Source organism: Ips typographus, linkage group LG2 (assembly GCF_016097725.1).
Source record: "Ips typographus isolate SLU linkage group LG2, UJ_Ityp_2.0, whole genome shotgun sequence".
Taxonomy (NCBI): domain Eukaryota; kingdom Metazoa; phylum Arthropoda; class Insecta; order Coleoptera; family Curculionidae; genus Ips; species Ips typographus.
In genome coordinates this window covers 9,018,500-9,032,016 of record NC_138423.1, presented here as the reverse complement: position 1 = coordinate 9,032,016, position 13,517 = coordinate 9,018,500, and the positions used below count along the sequence as shown (strand labels likewise).

At 36.8% G+C, this 13,517-nt stretch overlaps 1 protein-coding gene and 1 long non-coding RNA gene across 5 annotated transcripts in view; both read right to left on the bottom strand.

The window, feature by feature from the left end:
- MsrA (methionine sulfoxide reductase A) overlaps window positions 1–13,517 on the bottom strand; it is a 36,213-nt gene that overhangs the window by 2,747 nt on the left and 19,949 nt on the right. For all 4 annotated transcript variants that reach the window (XM_081974355.1, XM_081974352.1, XM_081974353.1 and 1 more), the window contains 2 exons: window positions 2,925–3,045; window positions 425–561 (listed from right to left, as the gene is read on the bottom strand). In XM_081974355.1, the coding sequence (XP_081830481.1) occupies window positions 425–561; window positions 2,925–3,045 (258 nt within the window). The remainder of the gene's footprint in view (window positions 1–424; window positions 562–2,924; window positions 3,046–13,517) is intronic.
- Window positions 1,152–2,902, bottom strand: LOC145725555 (uncharacterized). The gene is made up of 2 exons (XR_014177341.1): window positions 1,625–2,902; window positions 1,152–1,531 (listed from the first exon to the last, which is right to left on the bottom strand). It is a non-coding gene; the product is annotated as an uncharacterized LOC145725555 (long non-coding RNA).

Here is a 13,517-nt window from a genome sequence, read left to right as displayed (position 1 = left end):
ATAACGAACGGAAAGTATTAAGGTAAGGACAACTATAGTAGAAGAGATCCAATGTAGACAACTAATATGGTATGGACATGTGGAGAGGATGGAAAATACTAGAATACCTAAGCAGATCCTCAAATGGACGCCGACAGAAAAAAGGAAGACCCAAGGCGACATAGACCGGCGCAATATAGAAAAAGCTATGTCGAAACGAAACCTGCAACCAGGGGACTGGGAAGACAGAAGAAGCTGGAGGCTAGGAACCGGAAAGCGCAGAACGCTATGAAACCGGCTATGTATCGCCATGAATTCTATCGTAATCACTAACGGTTTCCAATATCCCCATACGTACGTTATTTTAACTGGACACTGTCAGGGTGCTAAACTTAATACTTTTTGGTCTATCATGCAATCACTAAAAATGTGTCTTAATACTCACTCTTCCGCCGGGTAAAACGCTCCCGCAGGGGCTATTTCAGTAACCAACTTTTCATTCCTCTTACCGGCTTCTACTTCAATGTCTAGCTCAGCAATACGTTTCTGTTCTTCTTCGTGGTACAGTATCAGCGACATGTACTAAAAGAAGAATTTTTTTATATACAGGGGTGTCCATGAATTGGTGTCACCAACTCTAAGGAGAGATAGTACATCCAGAAATTTGAAAAAGTTTTTTAAACTTTCTCCCTTAAATGCTAGATACAAAAAAAAGTTAAAATAATAATATTGTTTTTTTTTGTAAATATAATTCCCAAACTTCTACGTCACTGAACAAAAATAGATGTTTTAAACACGTTTTCTAAAGCATTAATGTTGACATTTTATGACCAAAAACATGGAACTTAAAAGGGAATACTCGTTTCTAAGTAATTTGTTTAACTATTTGTTAAAACAAATTACTTAGAAACTCGTTTTTCCGAATTTTTCCGGAAAAATTAAATGCACTAGGGATATTACCCCCGAAAAAACGGCTCTGTAATTTTTTTCTATTTCTGACTAGGTATAACGAATTTAACAGCAATTGAAGTTTAAACGCAAATCAAGCGCGCTAAAACGACGGAATTCGATCTAAGTGTCATGTGACGTCACGAGGCACGTGTCAGATCGGCCGCGTTTAGCGCTTGTGATGTTGTCTGTTGTTGTGTAATTGATAGTTGATAGTTATGTACCGTGAGTGGGCATATTCTGCCCTCCACAGCGGCCGCAGGTCTATTGTGGCTCACACATAAGTTAAAGCTCATCCAGAATACTCGACTCCCTGAGGAACCGAATAACTGCTCTGGATGAGAGGTTGTCCAGGTCTCCTGGGCGTACATCCGCCCGTTCAAATATGGAAGACCTGCAGTTGGCCAGAGCCGGACAGCGGCACAGTAGATGCGCGACCGACTCGTCATCTTCCATACTCCAGCGGCATTCGGCGTCTTCCGCCAGGCCTATCCGGTGCATATGAGCCCTTAGCTGACAGTGACCGGTGTACAGCGCCGTCACTGCCCTCAGGTGTGGTCTGCTGAGTTGCAAGAGATTGTTGGACCTGCTCTTAGAGGGCCCCCTAATAAAATTGGAGTGAGCCAACCCTGTAGTTCTCAGCCATAGGTCGGAGTGTTCCTGATAACACCACTCCGTGATGATTTTCTTTGCTCACCGTGCGCCATAACGAGTGCCGGTTCTGGGCCGATGTAGGCCAGCCGAACCCAGCTTAGCCACTTTATCGACTTTGGCATTCCCTGTGAAGTTGGAGTTACCCGGAATCTACATCAGGGTAATGCTGTTGGATTTTCCAAGAGTGTTAAGGACTTCATGACAGTCTAGGACCGCCTTTGACACAAAGCGACCTGAGAAGAGGGCACGAACAGCGGCCTCACTGTCTGAGAAGATTTGTATCGATTTCCACCTAGGGGGGTTTTTATTTATCATCTCCCTAGAGCAGATCTCGATGGCGTAGAGTTCAGCCTGCAGGACCGTCGGTGTTTATCCCAGTCCCTCAGTCAGACAGACCCCCGCCTTGACACAGAAGGCCCCGGCTCCAGTCCCTTTTGAGGACTTTGAGCCGTCCGTAAACCAGCAGATATCTCCTCGGAGTAGGCGATCAGCCCGTTCTGCCCAGTCCACCCTTGATGGTACGAGGGTCCTGTAGTAGAATTCGGTAGCAGCCGTGCCAGGCAGAACATCGGAGGGCATAGGAAGGGACCCGCGATTTAGAATTTCCGCAAGTGGTCCTCGAGGCTCCATGTATGTGGCCAGGACACGAGTAATATGAAAGAGTTGTCTTGAACGTCCCCGTGATTAAAAGGCATGCCTGTCTTTGTAGTGTAATTATTAATTCTCCCTTTGCTTGTTCCTTAATTATTATTGAAAGGAAACTGGTCTGTCAATACTAAATAAATAGAGTCAGAGTGCAGAAGTTCCACTAAGTGCAAAACAGGTAACATTAATTAAAAAACAATGTAAGTAGCTCAAATTTCTAGGGAGGACAATCGTAATAAGAACATTAACCGGCTAAATGTAAGTTAATTAACCGACTAATAAGCGTTGAAACGTTCAGGTACGGAGTATGTTGATTTATTTAGAAAAGCACAGACCCGGATTATGTGACAATACCAAAAGTAATTTTTGACGTAGAACACTCCAAACCTTTCAAAAGTGTTATTAAAACACCCAACTTTCCAGTGACGCAGAAGTTGAAGGAAACAAAATCACTGCCACTGCTTTATGCAAAATCCATCGATTACACTATAAAAATGGAGTTTCTGCAAAAGTTGCTCTCAGTGCATATCTTCAACAAACAATATTATTTTTTTAACTATGACATCCAGTATTTCGAAGAAAGAGTATCTAGAAGGGTACGTTTATATAAAAAAAATTTTCTCAATATTATGAATGGACTATCCGTAGTTTAGAGACACCCAGTATTACAGCAAAATCCATAGAAAAAAAATTCTTACTTGTCTTTTGATGACAGTAGTCAAACCGTATTCGTGGTTTTCCCAGAATAGTTTCAGCAGGTCGAGGTAACTGATCACGTTGGGGTCGTAGTCTATTTCAATCACCTCAGTATGGTCACCCCTACGAACATAAAGTTATTTATAATAGTTTATTAATTCGTAATATAATTATTTCTACAGGTTTATAAATTTTAAAACTATATGTAGATACGGAATCAATGATAATAATGTATTTTATCTACTCCTAGCATGGTAATCATTCATTACATAGCTCATTTTGAGTTACGTAATGAGCGATTTTACCGCACTAGTGCGATAATAATCGATTTTATCGCACTAGTGCGATAAAACAACTTTAAATGAAAATTTCTGCTGTAATTGTTTATTGAATTTAAACATAACTTTGATAAAACCATGAACAGACCTATCTTAAATAATAACTATATATATATACAGGGTGTCCCACGACGAAAGACATCGATTGATATTGGAAAAAGTATAAATAGGAGAGTTCTGAAAATTTGGCAGGATACTGATGTGGGCATGCCCAATCCAACTAAAATATTTTCAAGATAGTTGCACTTCCGTTTATACCTGAAGTCGATCACAACTTTCTTATTTTAAATAGAACACCCTATATATTATTACATATTTGGATTCCTCACAAAATTCTGACCAACTTTTGTATAGAATGCCCTATGCCTATCTCTAGCCGTTTTCGAAATATTTGATGTTTTTCCAAAAAAGTGACAGTTGCAACGCTCAACATATTTTTGTACTATGTTAAAACCGTATTTCATTTTGCAATGAAACTTTGGATCGATTGGATGGAGTAAATAAAGGATCGTTTTATTAAACTGAGGGTGCGTAATGACTCATTTGTATACAGGGTCGTCAAAAAAAAATCATAAACTTGCCACTAAAAAAAATTAAAAATCTCAAGTTTCTTAAATAGAAACCCACATTTTTTATGACGGAATCATTTTGAGCATTAAAAATTACTATAAGTTTCAATTTACTTGCCTATACCTAAATCCAACCCATTTCGTTTTATTTGAGAATAAACATTTTTTTATTATGTTGCACGGTTGGGATTATGTGGTGTTCTAGTTGGTCATGCTTTTGACACACGGTGATATTGGAGACCTGCAGAGCATGTTAATAACACTAGTTTTGAGTGTTTTGACAACTGCAAATATGCCGTCGCGGTTACGTTATTCAAACCAAGATTACTTAAATCTGTTTATTATTTACGGAGAATGTGATAAAGTTGTGAGGAGAACATGTGAGGTATTTGCCGCTCGTTATCCAGAAAAACCAAAGCCATCACCAAAAGCTGTCAAGCAAATAATTGAAAATTTTAAGAATACGGGATATGTGAAGATAAAAGCTATTAAAACAAAACCAATCCTTAATAATACAAATGTAGAAATTGCAATGTTGGGCTATTTTGTTGCAAATCCAATTTTCTCAATAAGACAAGTTTCCGTAGAATCAGGCTTATCCAAAAGCTCAATTCAGAGGATCCTGAAGAAACATAAATTTCACCCTTTTTCATTTAAATTAGTGCAACACTTAAAAGAGGTTGACTTTCCGAAGAGAGTTGTTTTTAGTGAGTTTTTGCTGACTAGTCACTATGGAGATGAATTGTTTTTGAATAATATTATTTGGAGCGACTAGGCCAAATTCACTAAAAATGGAATGTTTAATAGAAATAATTCACACTACTGGTGTGACATAAATCCACACGTAATTAGAGAGAGAAATTTTCAAGAAATCTGGAATTTTTATAATAAAAAATGTTTATTCTCAAATAAAACGAAATGGGTTGGATTTAGATATAGGCAAGTAAATTGAAACTTATAGTAATTTTTAATGCTCAAAATGATTCAGTCATAAAAAAAGTGGGTTTCTCTTTAAAAAACTTGAGATTTTTCATTTTTTTTAGTGGCAAGTTTATGATTTTTTTTTGACGACCCTGTATACAAATGAGTCATTACGCACCCTCAGTTTAATAAAACGATCCTTTATTTACAATAACCCAAAGTTTCGCAAAATGAAATACGGTTTTAACATAGTACAAAAATATGTTGAGCGTTGCAACTGTCACTTTTTTGGGAACACATCAAATATTTCGAAAACGGCTAGAGATAGGCGTAGGGCATTCTATACAAAAGTTGGTCATAATTTTGTGAGGAATCCAAATATGTAATAATATATAGGGTGTTCTATTTAAAATAAGAAAGTTGTGATCGACTTCCGGTATAAACGGAAGTGCAACCATCTTGAAAATATTTTAGTTGGATTGGGCATGCCCACATCAGTATCCTGCCAAATTTTCAAAACTCTCCTATTTATACTTTTTCCAATATCAATCTATGTCTTTCGTCGTGGGACACCCTGTATATAAATAATCTTTATTTTCAACAGAAAAAAGGCTATCGACCACTTGGTCTTTCTGCCTATGTTTACAGTGGGATTTTTTTTATAGTTTTATAGTTAGGTTGGTTTTATAGTAGTTAACTTATTCTAATTATTTACAATTTATTTACAAAAAAAAAAGTAGTCTTAGTTAAAGTGCTCTAGTAGGGTGGCAGTGGGAAAGAGGTAACGGGATTGTCTGGTTTGTCTTGTTATGCACAGTGGGTTTATTATTGTCCAGTTGTTTGGATTATTTTTCCATTTGTTTTGTAGTTGTATAAGTCTCTCTGTTATTTTGGTCATGTTTGTACGTTCGTAGAGAAGTTGGTTGGATGGGTTGAATAATAACTATATTTTACTTTTTATAAATATTAAAAGTGAAATGAATTCCTGAATTAGAAAGTTCTTGGATCGAATTTACACAAAAAAAAAAAAAAGGCTGGATGAACTATAGGTTGCTGCCAAGGTTTCAAAGTACACGAGTAACACTTTTTCTTGAAAGGGACTCTTTATGTTCTTGGTCTCGCACCAGGTGACAAAACGTTGATACATTTTTTCATATTTCTCCTTTGACTTGGCAGGCAACAAGCCAGATACCACGTTTACGGCAGCTTCTTCAATATCTGACGGAAGTTCTTCAGACATGTTCATAACGAAATGCACTTTTAAAAATTTGTGACTGGCACTGTTAAATTGTCGCTTGTGATATGTGGAAACAAATGGCCACCATAGCAACAACACCAAAACAGTACAGCGTAGATGACAAGATTTAAGGGTAACAAATAACTACCCGTAGCAAGCATATACGAGACGTTCCTAAATAGTTCACATTGCACAAAATATGAATTTTTTTCTTACTTTACGCTGCTTCTGATGGTCGTAGATAAAATGTTGTACATCACCTGTGGGGTATGGCAAATTAACGTACTCGTGTGATCACCACAATGGCAACACTCCCACTCGTGACTATAAAAATGCTCATACCCCACTAGTAATGTAAATAACTATTGCCTCATGGCAGTGATTCATTACATAGCTCATTTTGAATGACGTAATGACTGATTTTACCACACTAGTTGGAAAAATGCGAAAATACTACTGTTCTCGCGGAGCCAATTATATCTGAAGAATTCTGGAATATTGCATATTTCTGTCTAATCAAAAGTTTTATTTTTGATGCAATTATTCAGAAAGATGATTTAAAAAAGACTTAAAATGTAACTAATAATTGCATTTTCGTGATGCCAAATCCCAATTGGTTCACTAGTATAATATAAACATACTCCATTGGGACGCAAAGAGATATCAAAGCAGACAAGATATATTCAGCAGAAAACGCAGGCCTTGATGTGTTGAATTTTAAATTTACAAATCATTTCAGAGTGACTAGCTTGGCTAAAGCTGGAGCAACTGAAAATGCATTGGTGAAAATGACAGAACTGAGCAAAACAAAATATGTATGGACGTTATGGACGTTTGTCTTACATAAATTTTTAGCAAATGTCAGAGTTTCAACTTGTTGTCAACTATCATTCACTGAATCACATTCTAATGTCGTTACAGGCGGCAGGTTGCCATATTCACTTTAAAATACAGAATGTTTGTTGTTTTTTGGTTTCAGTGTTTCATAGATTTAAATATTTTAATTTGTAGCTTTTTTAGTTTTTTAGGTCTGCAATCGTTCATACTCTAACAGCGAACATTAACAAAAATTCGTTGATTGTTACATTGTTAGGCAACTTTGGTAACAATGCACTGGTTACAAAGAATAAATAATTTGCCTTCCGACTCTATAGCTTTCCATCTAGGTTACGGAATTGAAGAGTCTCTAATTACGTCACGGGGAATAGTACCAGGCTCATTGGAACATATTGAAAAGCAAGACTTAATAGCACATTGTAATGCTGGGATTACCCAGCTGCTTAGTCATAGCCGTAATCTTAAAAAAAAAACTTAAAACTTAATTTTTGTCCATAACAACACATAAGTAAACAAACAGGTTGCTTGTTTACTATGTGTTGTTACAGGCAAAAATTAAGTTTATGATTATGACTATGACTAAAAAGCTGGGTAAACCCGGCCTAAGGTATAAACTGTAAGGTTTATATTTTGAACCTTAAATTCTACTGTGGTAGACGACCCCATTTGTAGTTTACTTTCGTGTTATAAAAACTTACATTAATCCCATTACCTCAGCATGCACTGATAGACCTATTCACTGAGATTGTGATTCACATATTTATTATTATTAGGTACCTTTATAAGGCTGGGTTTACCCAACTTCTTAGTCATAGCCGTAATCTTAAACTTAATTTTTGTCCATAACAACACATAAGTAAACAAAGTAGTCCAGGTTACTTGTTTACTATGTGTTGTTATAGACAAAAATTAAGTTTATGATTATGACTAAAAAGCTGGGTAATCCCGGCCTATGGTATAAACTGTATTAGGTTTACTGTCTGTAACTGTATTTTAAACCTTAAATTCTACTATGGTAGACGACCTCATTTGTAGTTTACTTTCGTGTTTCAAAAATTTACATTACTCCCATTACCTCAGCATGCACTGACAGACCTATTCACTGAAATTCTGTCACATATTTATTATTATTAGGTACCTTTATAAGGCTGGGTTTACTTAACTTCTTAGTCATAGTCGTAATCATAAACTTAATTTTTGTCCATATCAACACATAGTAAACAAGTAACCTGGACTACTTTGTTTACTATGTGTTGCTACAGACAAAAATTAAGTTTTTGATTATGACTATGACTTAAAAGCTGGGTAAACCTGACCTAAGGTTTAAATTGTATTAGGTTTATATTTTGAACCTTAAATTCTACTATGGTAGACGACCTCATATGTAGTTTATTTTCGTGTTTCACAAATTTGCATTACTCCCATTACCTCAGCATGCACTGATAGACCTATTCACTGTAATTGTGATTCACATATTTATTATTATTAGGCTGGATTTATCCAACTTCTTAGTTATTATAAACTTAATTTTTGTCCATATCAACACATAGTAAATAAGTAACCTGGACTACTTTGTTTACTATGTGTTGTTACAGACAAAAATTAAGTTTATGACTGTGACTATAGCTATGAAGTTGGGTAATCTCGGCCTAACTGCATTTAATGTGTCTAATAAGCATATAAATTTAATTGGATAATCATCACAATTATACATCATAAGTTATAAACCAGTGAATACATCTATTGACACATATTTTACAACGAACCATATAAACCATATAGACGTCAGATTCTAGTTTTCATTTCGTCTCTTAAAACGTTTCAACAATGCGGTATTTTTAATTACATACTTTATTGCGCTTCATCAAATTGTTATTATTTTACATAAATACAAAAAGTGATTAAATTTTATGAAACGTTTTATTGTTCCAATATTCATTAGTCATTATTTGAAGAATAATGCGGTCTCGTATAAAATCAATTTGTGGTACTTAATTTGCATTTGATTGCACATTAGAACGTAAATAAATTATTATTCTCGCCTCCTTCTAAGTAAATTTATTTTCTAAGAAAACTTTATGGCTGTCAGTAATTTATACGACATTAAAGTGGCAGGAAACGTAGATAAATTAGACTAATAATCAAAATATACATGTACAGGGTGTTGACGAATAAGTGTTGCACACTTATACAAGGTATACAGATGATGGAAAATTGACCAACATTTAATAAACTCATATAGCCAAACGCACCGTTGTCGAACCATAGCTAAATTTATCAGTGATTTGCGTATCAACCACAGCAAATCTTGTCTCTCTAAAACATAATAACGTCACACTTGATATTGATACCTACTTTGTTAACGAAGATTCTGAAAATACAGTATGTCCTGATTTAATTGATATTGCTCCAAGGCAAAACATCTTTTAATTAAATTTAATATAATAGTATGTACCTATGCTGAAGATGTAGAATAACAAAAGTAGCAATAAAATGGTTATACCTACCTATTGTTAAATTTTATGTTCAATAAATTTTTAAAAAAGATGGCAACAGGGTATTTCCAAAGATAGACGCAGAGGATCTAATTTTTGATAAATGCTAATTTTAACTTAAAATTCAAACAAACAAGTGTTGATCATCATTTAAATAAGGACAAATAGTATTTTCATAAAATGCAAAAGTATACGGCCGAATTAAAAAAATGATAATAAATTATTAAATACAGGAACTTCTCATATTGCATCTTCAATCGGAGGTATGCTAGCATCACAGCAAACCGGGTTTTATTAACTGCAGCTCTGAACAGTTGTACATTACTACAGTTAAACCAAACCTTTAGGTTATTTAGCCAGAATACACATCTTCTGCCAATGACCCGCTTTCCACTAATCTTTTTTTGGACTGTGAATTGGAAAAGTGCGTATTTGTGTCCTTTTATTATTATGAGCAAGGTATTAAAGCTGTAGCTCTGGAAGACGTCTTTAAAAAATTTCAATGATAACAAAAGGGAATAAAGATTGATAGATCATTTCTAAATAATCTGCGCTTTGCAGATGACATCCCCATCATTTCCAAAAACTTATGCGAACTAAAAGAAATTTTGCATCAAATGAATGAAGCTTCTAAAATTAAAGGGCTGACAATGGACATAAACAAGACCAAAACAATCAACTCCGACAACGCTAATATCACCATAGGCGATCAGATAGTTGAGAATATCAAAGAACACGTTTAGGTCATACAATCAAAGTAGGAAAAGAAAATAAAACAGCGGAGATAACTAGGTGAGTGGGACTCACGTAGGCTGCTTCTCGTCTATGATGAATGTATTGTGCAGGTGAAACGTACGGATTGGAGACAACAACACTGACTAAACCGAATGCTGCTCGCTTTAGGGTGGCTCAGAGGCTACCGAACGTTGGAGATTTCCCTTAGAGATGATGAGTGATAAATCAATAAATTAGAAGAAGGACCAGAGTTACAGAGACGTCAATCAAGAGTGGCCAAGTTAGTAAAGCTGGGTAGGGCATGTTACATGCCAGAACAATGGAAAATTGACCATCAGGGTTCTACTTTGGCGATCTAGAGAAACAACCAGAAGTCGAGATGGGTCACAAAGTCTCCGGATAGATGATATCAAGGAAGAAGGTCAAAGCTGGTTCTGAATTGCTCAAGACCGTGAAAAATAGAAGAGGCACGGAGAGGCCACAGAGAAGACTGAAGCTTTCTTTTCTTTATGATGTTAATCACTTCCCACTCCTTTTGCATTCGGTTCAGTACTTCGGCATTAGTCATTCTATCGGTTCAAGAAATACGCCACATTCTACGGTAGCACCACATTTCAAATGCTTCTAACTTGTGAATGTGATTCTTCTTGATAGTCCATATGCTTCACCTCCGTAGAACAGCGCGGAAAAAAAAGATAACAACGCAGCATCCTCATTGTGAGTTGCATACTAATATCCTGTCTCGTAAATAACTTCTCCGTTTTTAGAAATGTTAATCTGGCTATCTCTATTCTTCTTCTTAGACTTATCTGACGTTGGCAACCACTTGGGAAAACGCATCTCTGTCTCGCATCTCGGCCGGTTTGGAGAGTTCTCCTGCAGCTCGGACTTCAGTTCAGTCGCGAAAGTTACGTAGCTTTCTACCCACTCCTCGTCGATCTTCTATCTTGCTTTCACTTACGGTTCTGAGACGGGAATAATTTTCGCCACGCTCAGGTGCCCTAGATAAACCACCTTCCTACGTTTTACTACTATGATGAGATTCTTGACACCTCGTCGTTGGTCATTCTTGCAGCTCAAGAAATTTTCAGAATTCGTCGCAGTATCTACATCTAAATGCTTCCTGGCAATTCAAGGTATTGGTCTTTAGTGTCCATGATTCAACTCCATACATAAGAATAGGCCATACGTATTATTCAAAATTATTCGTTATCGGAGAGTCATATTTAAGCAATTATTACAAAATAGTGGGTGGCTTCATCGCACAGAATGTAGAGCTTGCTATCTAAATCTGTTATAAGAGAGCCTAGGTATTTAAAATTTCTGACTTTTTCTATCTGTTCCCCACTCAGTTCCAGTTGCGTACAGATGATTCCTTCGTATCTAAGTCTTTTATAGGAAGTCCATTGATCTTAATCTGTCAGTCAACAACACTTTCTTCAAAATAACATTCGATCACAAATTGAATAAAAGAGCAGACAAAATACAGTCCTGGCGTCCAACCCGACATATCCCCACGTTGTTGCTCGGTTTCCCATCAACTCGTATGTTTGCCATATTTGCCGTCTGATTCCAGTACAAATTTCTTATGATTTGGACATCTCTCTGACCAATTACCGCTCTTTGCAGTGCCTCAATAAATGTTTCATGTTGAGTACAGTCGAACGCATTTTCGTAGTCAACAAATCAGGATAATACGTCCTTGTGTTGATCTCTGCACTTCTGGAGTAGTACAATAAGAGAGAACCAGGCCTTTCCAGTTCCAAATCCATGTGCGCCCTCCCCACCAAGCTGCATTCTGCATATCAAAATCTAGTTTGCATCTCGTTCTTTTTCGCGCATGCATCACTCTGAGGAAGGTCTTCAGCAGGTATTCCTCGCATCTTTTTGAGTGTTGTTTTCTAGGTATTGGCGGGGTAAAGGTGGACTGTAGCCAATCAATGGAGAGACTTCCGCTAGTGTATATTGTGTTAAAATCTTGCTATCTTTATCCTCGTTCTTATTTCTCTTGTTTGGTCACCCGATTTTTCTATACATGTTCCTAGATATTTATATTTTGACACATTCTCTATGGAATCGTGGTGGTTGATCTGTGGGAATTTTTTTTACTAGCATTAATTTGGTTTTTTTAAGGTTAATTTTTAGTCCGTATTTATTACATCGCGTATTTCATTTTTCTAAAAGTTGTTGTGTGTCTTCAGAATTGCTCGTTAACAAGACGGTTTTTCAGCCTACCTCATATTATTAATAATTACTTCTCCATTTATAATAATTCCCACTAACTCATCTTTTAGGGTTTTCCAAAAAAAGTGCCGCAGATTTCAGAAAAAATTAAATATTGGAAACTGAGACAAGGTATCCTGAATACTAAAGAACTGAATGAAGTAAAAAAGAAGAGCCACTCTGAAGTAGTGGCAAATTAGTGGCCTTAGCTCAAATGCTCGGTGAGTAGGATGGGTAAATAGGCGCCATTGATTGGTTCGGCCAAATCAGAAACCCCAAAGGTATTCTATAGAGTTCTCTAATATTCGGTCTCCTGGGGGAGAAGCAAAATACGCTTATATGCGTGCTGTAGCAACTCAGATGTAAGACTTTAATTCCGAACTACTACACTAAATCTTACTGCTCTAAGACTTGCTCTTGCTCGCTCCTGTCGTCGGTGCAATCCTAGGTATCTTATGCGCTTGCAGATAACTATGTCGCTGTATCTCGAAACGACCGCAACACTGGTATTTTGCGCCCAGTGGAAATAAAGTCCTGGAATCCTGGAAATGAACGTTGGAGAATCGAAAAAAGAACAAAATCGCCCGAGAGTTATATGCTGGACCCACGATTAGCCCATTCGAGAGCTTCAGTGTTGCTGTCATCCCCAACTCATTCAACATGTCGGGGAATCCATATTACATTTTTGTTTAAATTAGAGCTTGAAAACCCCCCTCGGCAACAACTAGCATCACAAGAAAAGCAGCGACCCCCTCGAAAGCGGTCAATCAATCCTAAAATACCACTAAGTGGACAGTGCAGACTACCACCAAAAGAAATGTAAAACGCCAAACTTAGTCCGTACTTAAGTAAAACGAAACCACATGTCAAAGCCCAAAATACTGGTAGAAATATGTGTGGATTTCGCGGATGAAAATAAGAAGGCTTCTCAAGGCTTGAAGGTCGGCAGGAAAAATGAATCTAATGAAAATGGCAGTGCCAAATCTAGCCAAGAAGTACATTCCGGAAGTGAGGTGGGGAAAATCGGCCAGGTCCGATGGCGCCGATTTGAATGTTGAATGTTTGGTATTAAGTATTGGGTTCCATAAATAACCATAAAGCACTACGCTGGCAGAAATAATATTGCTTGCTAACACCTCATGGTTCAAAAAGTAACCAAATTTACCCTTATCGAAAATTAGGACAGCCAAAGTTCAAAATTCAAACCTTCCCGAAATGCCGCGCAATGGCTTACAACGCC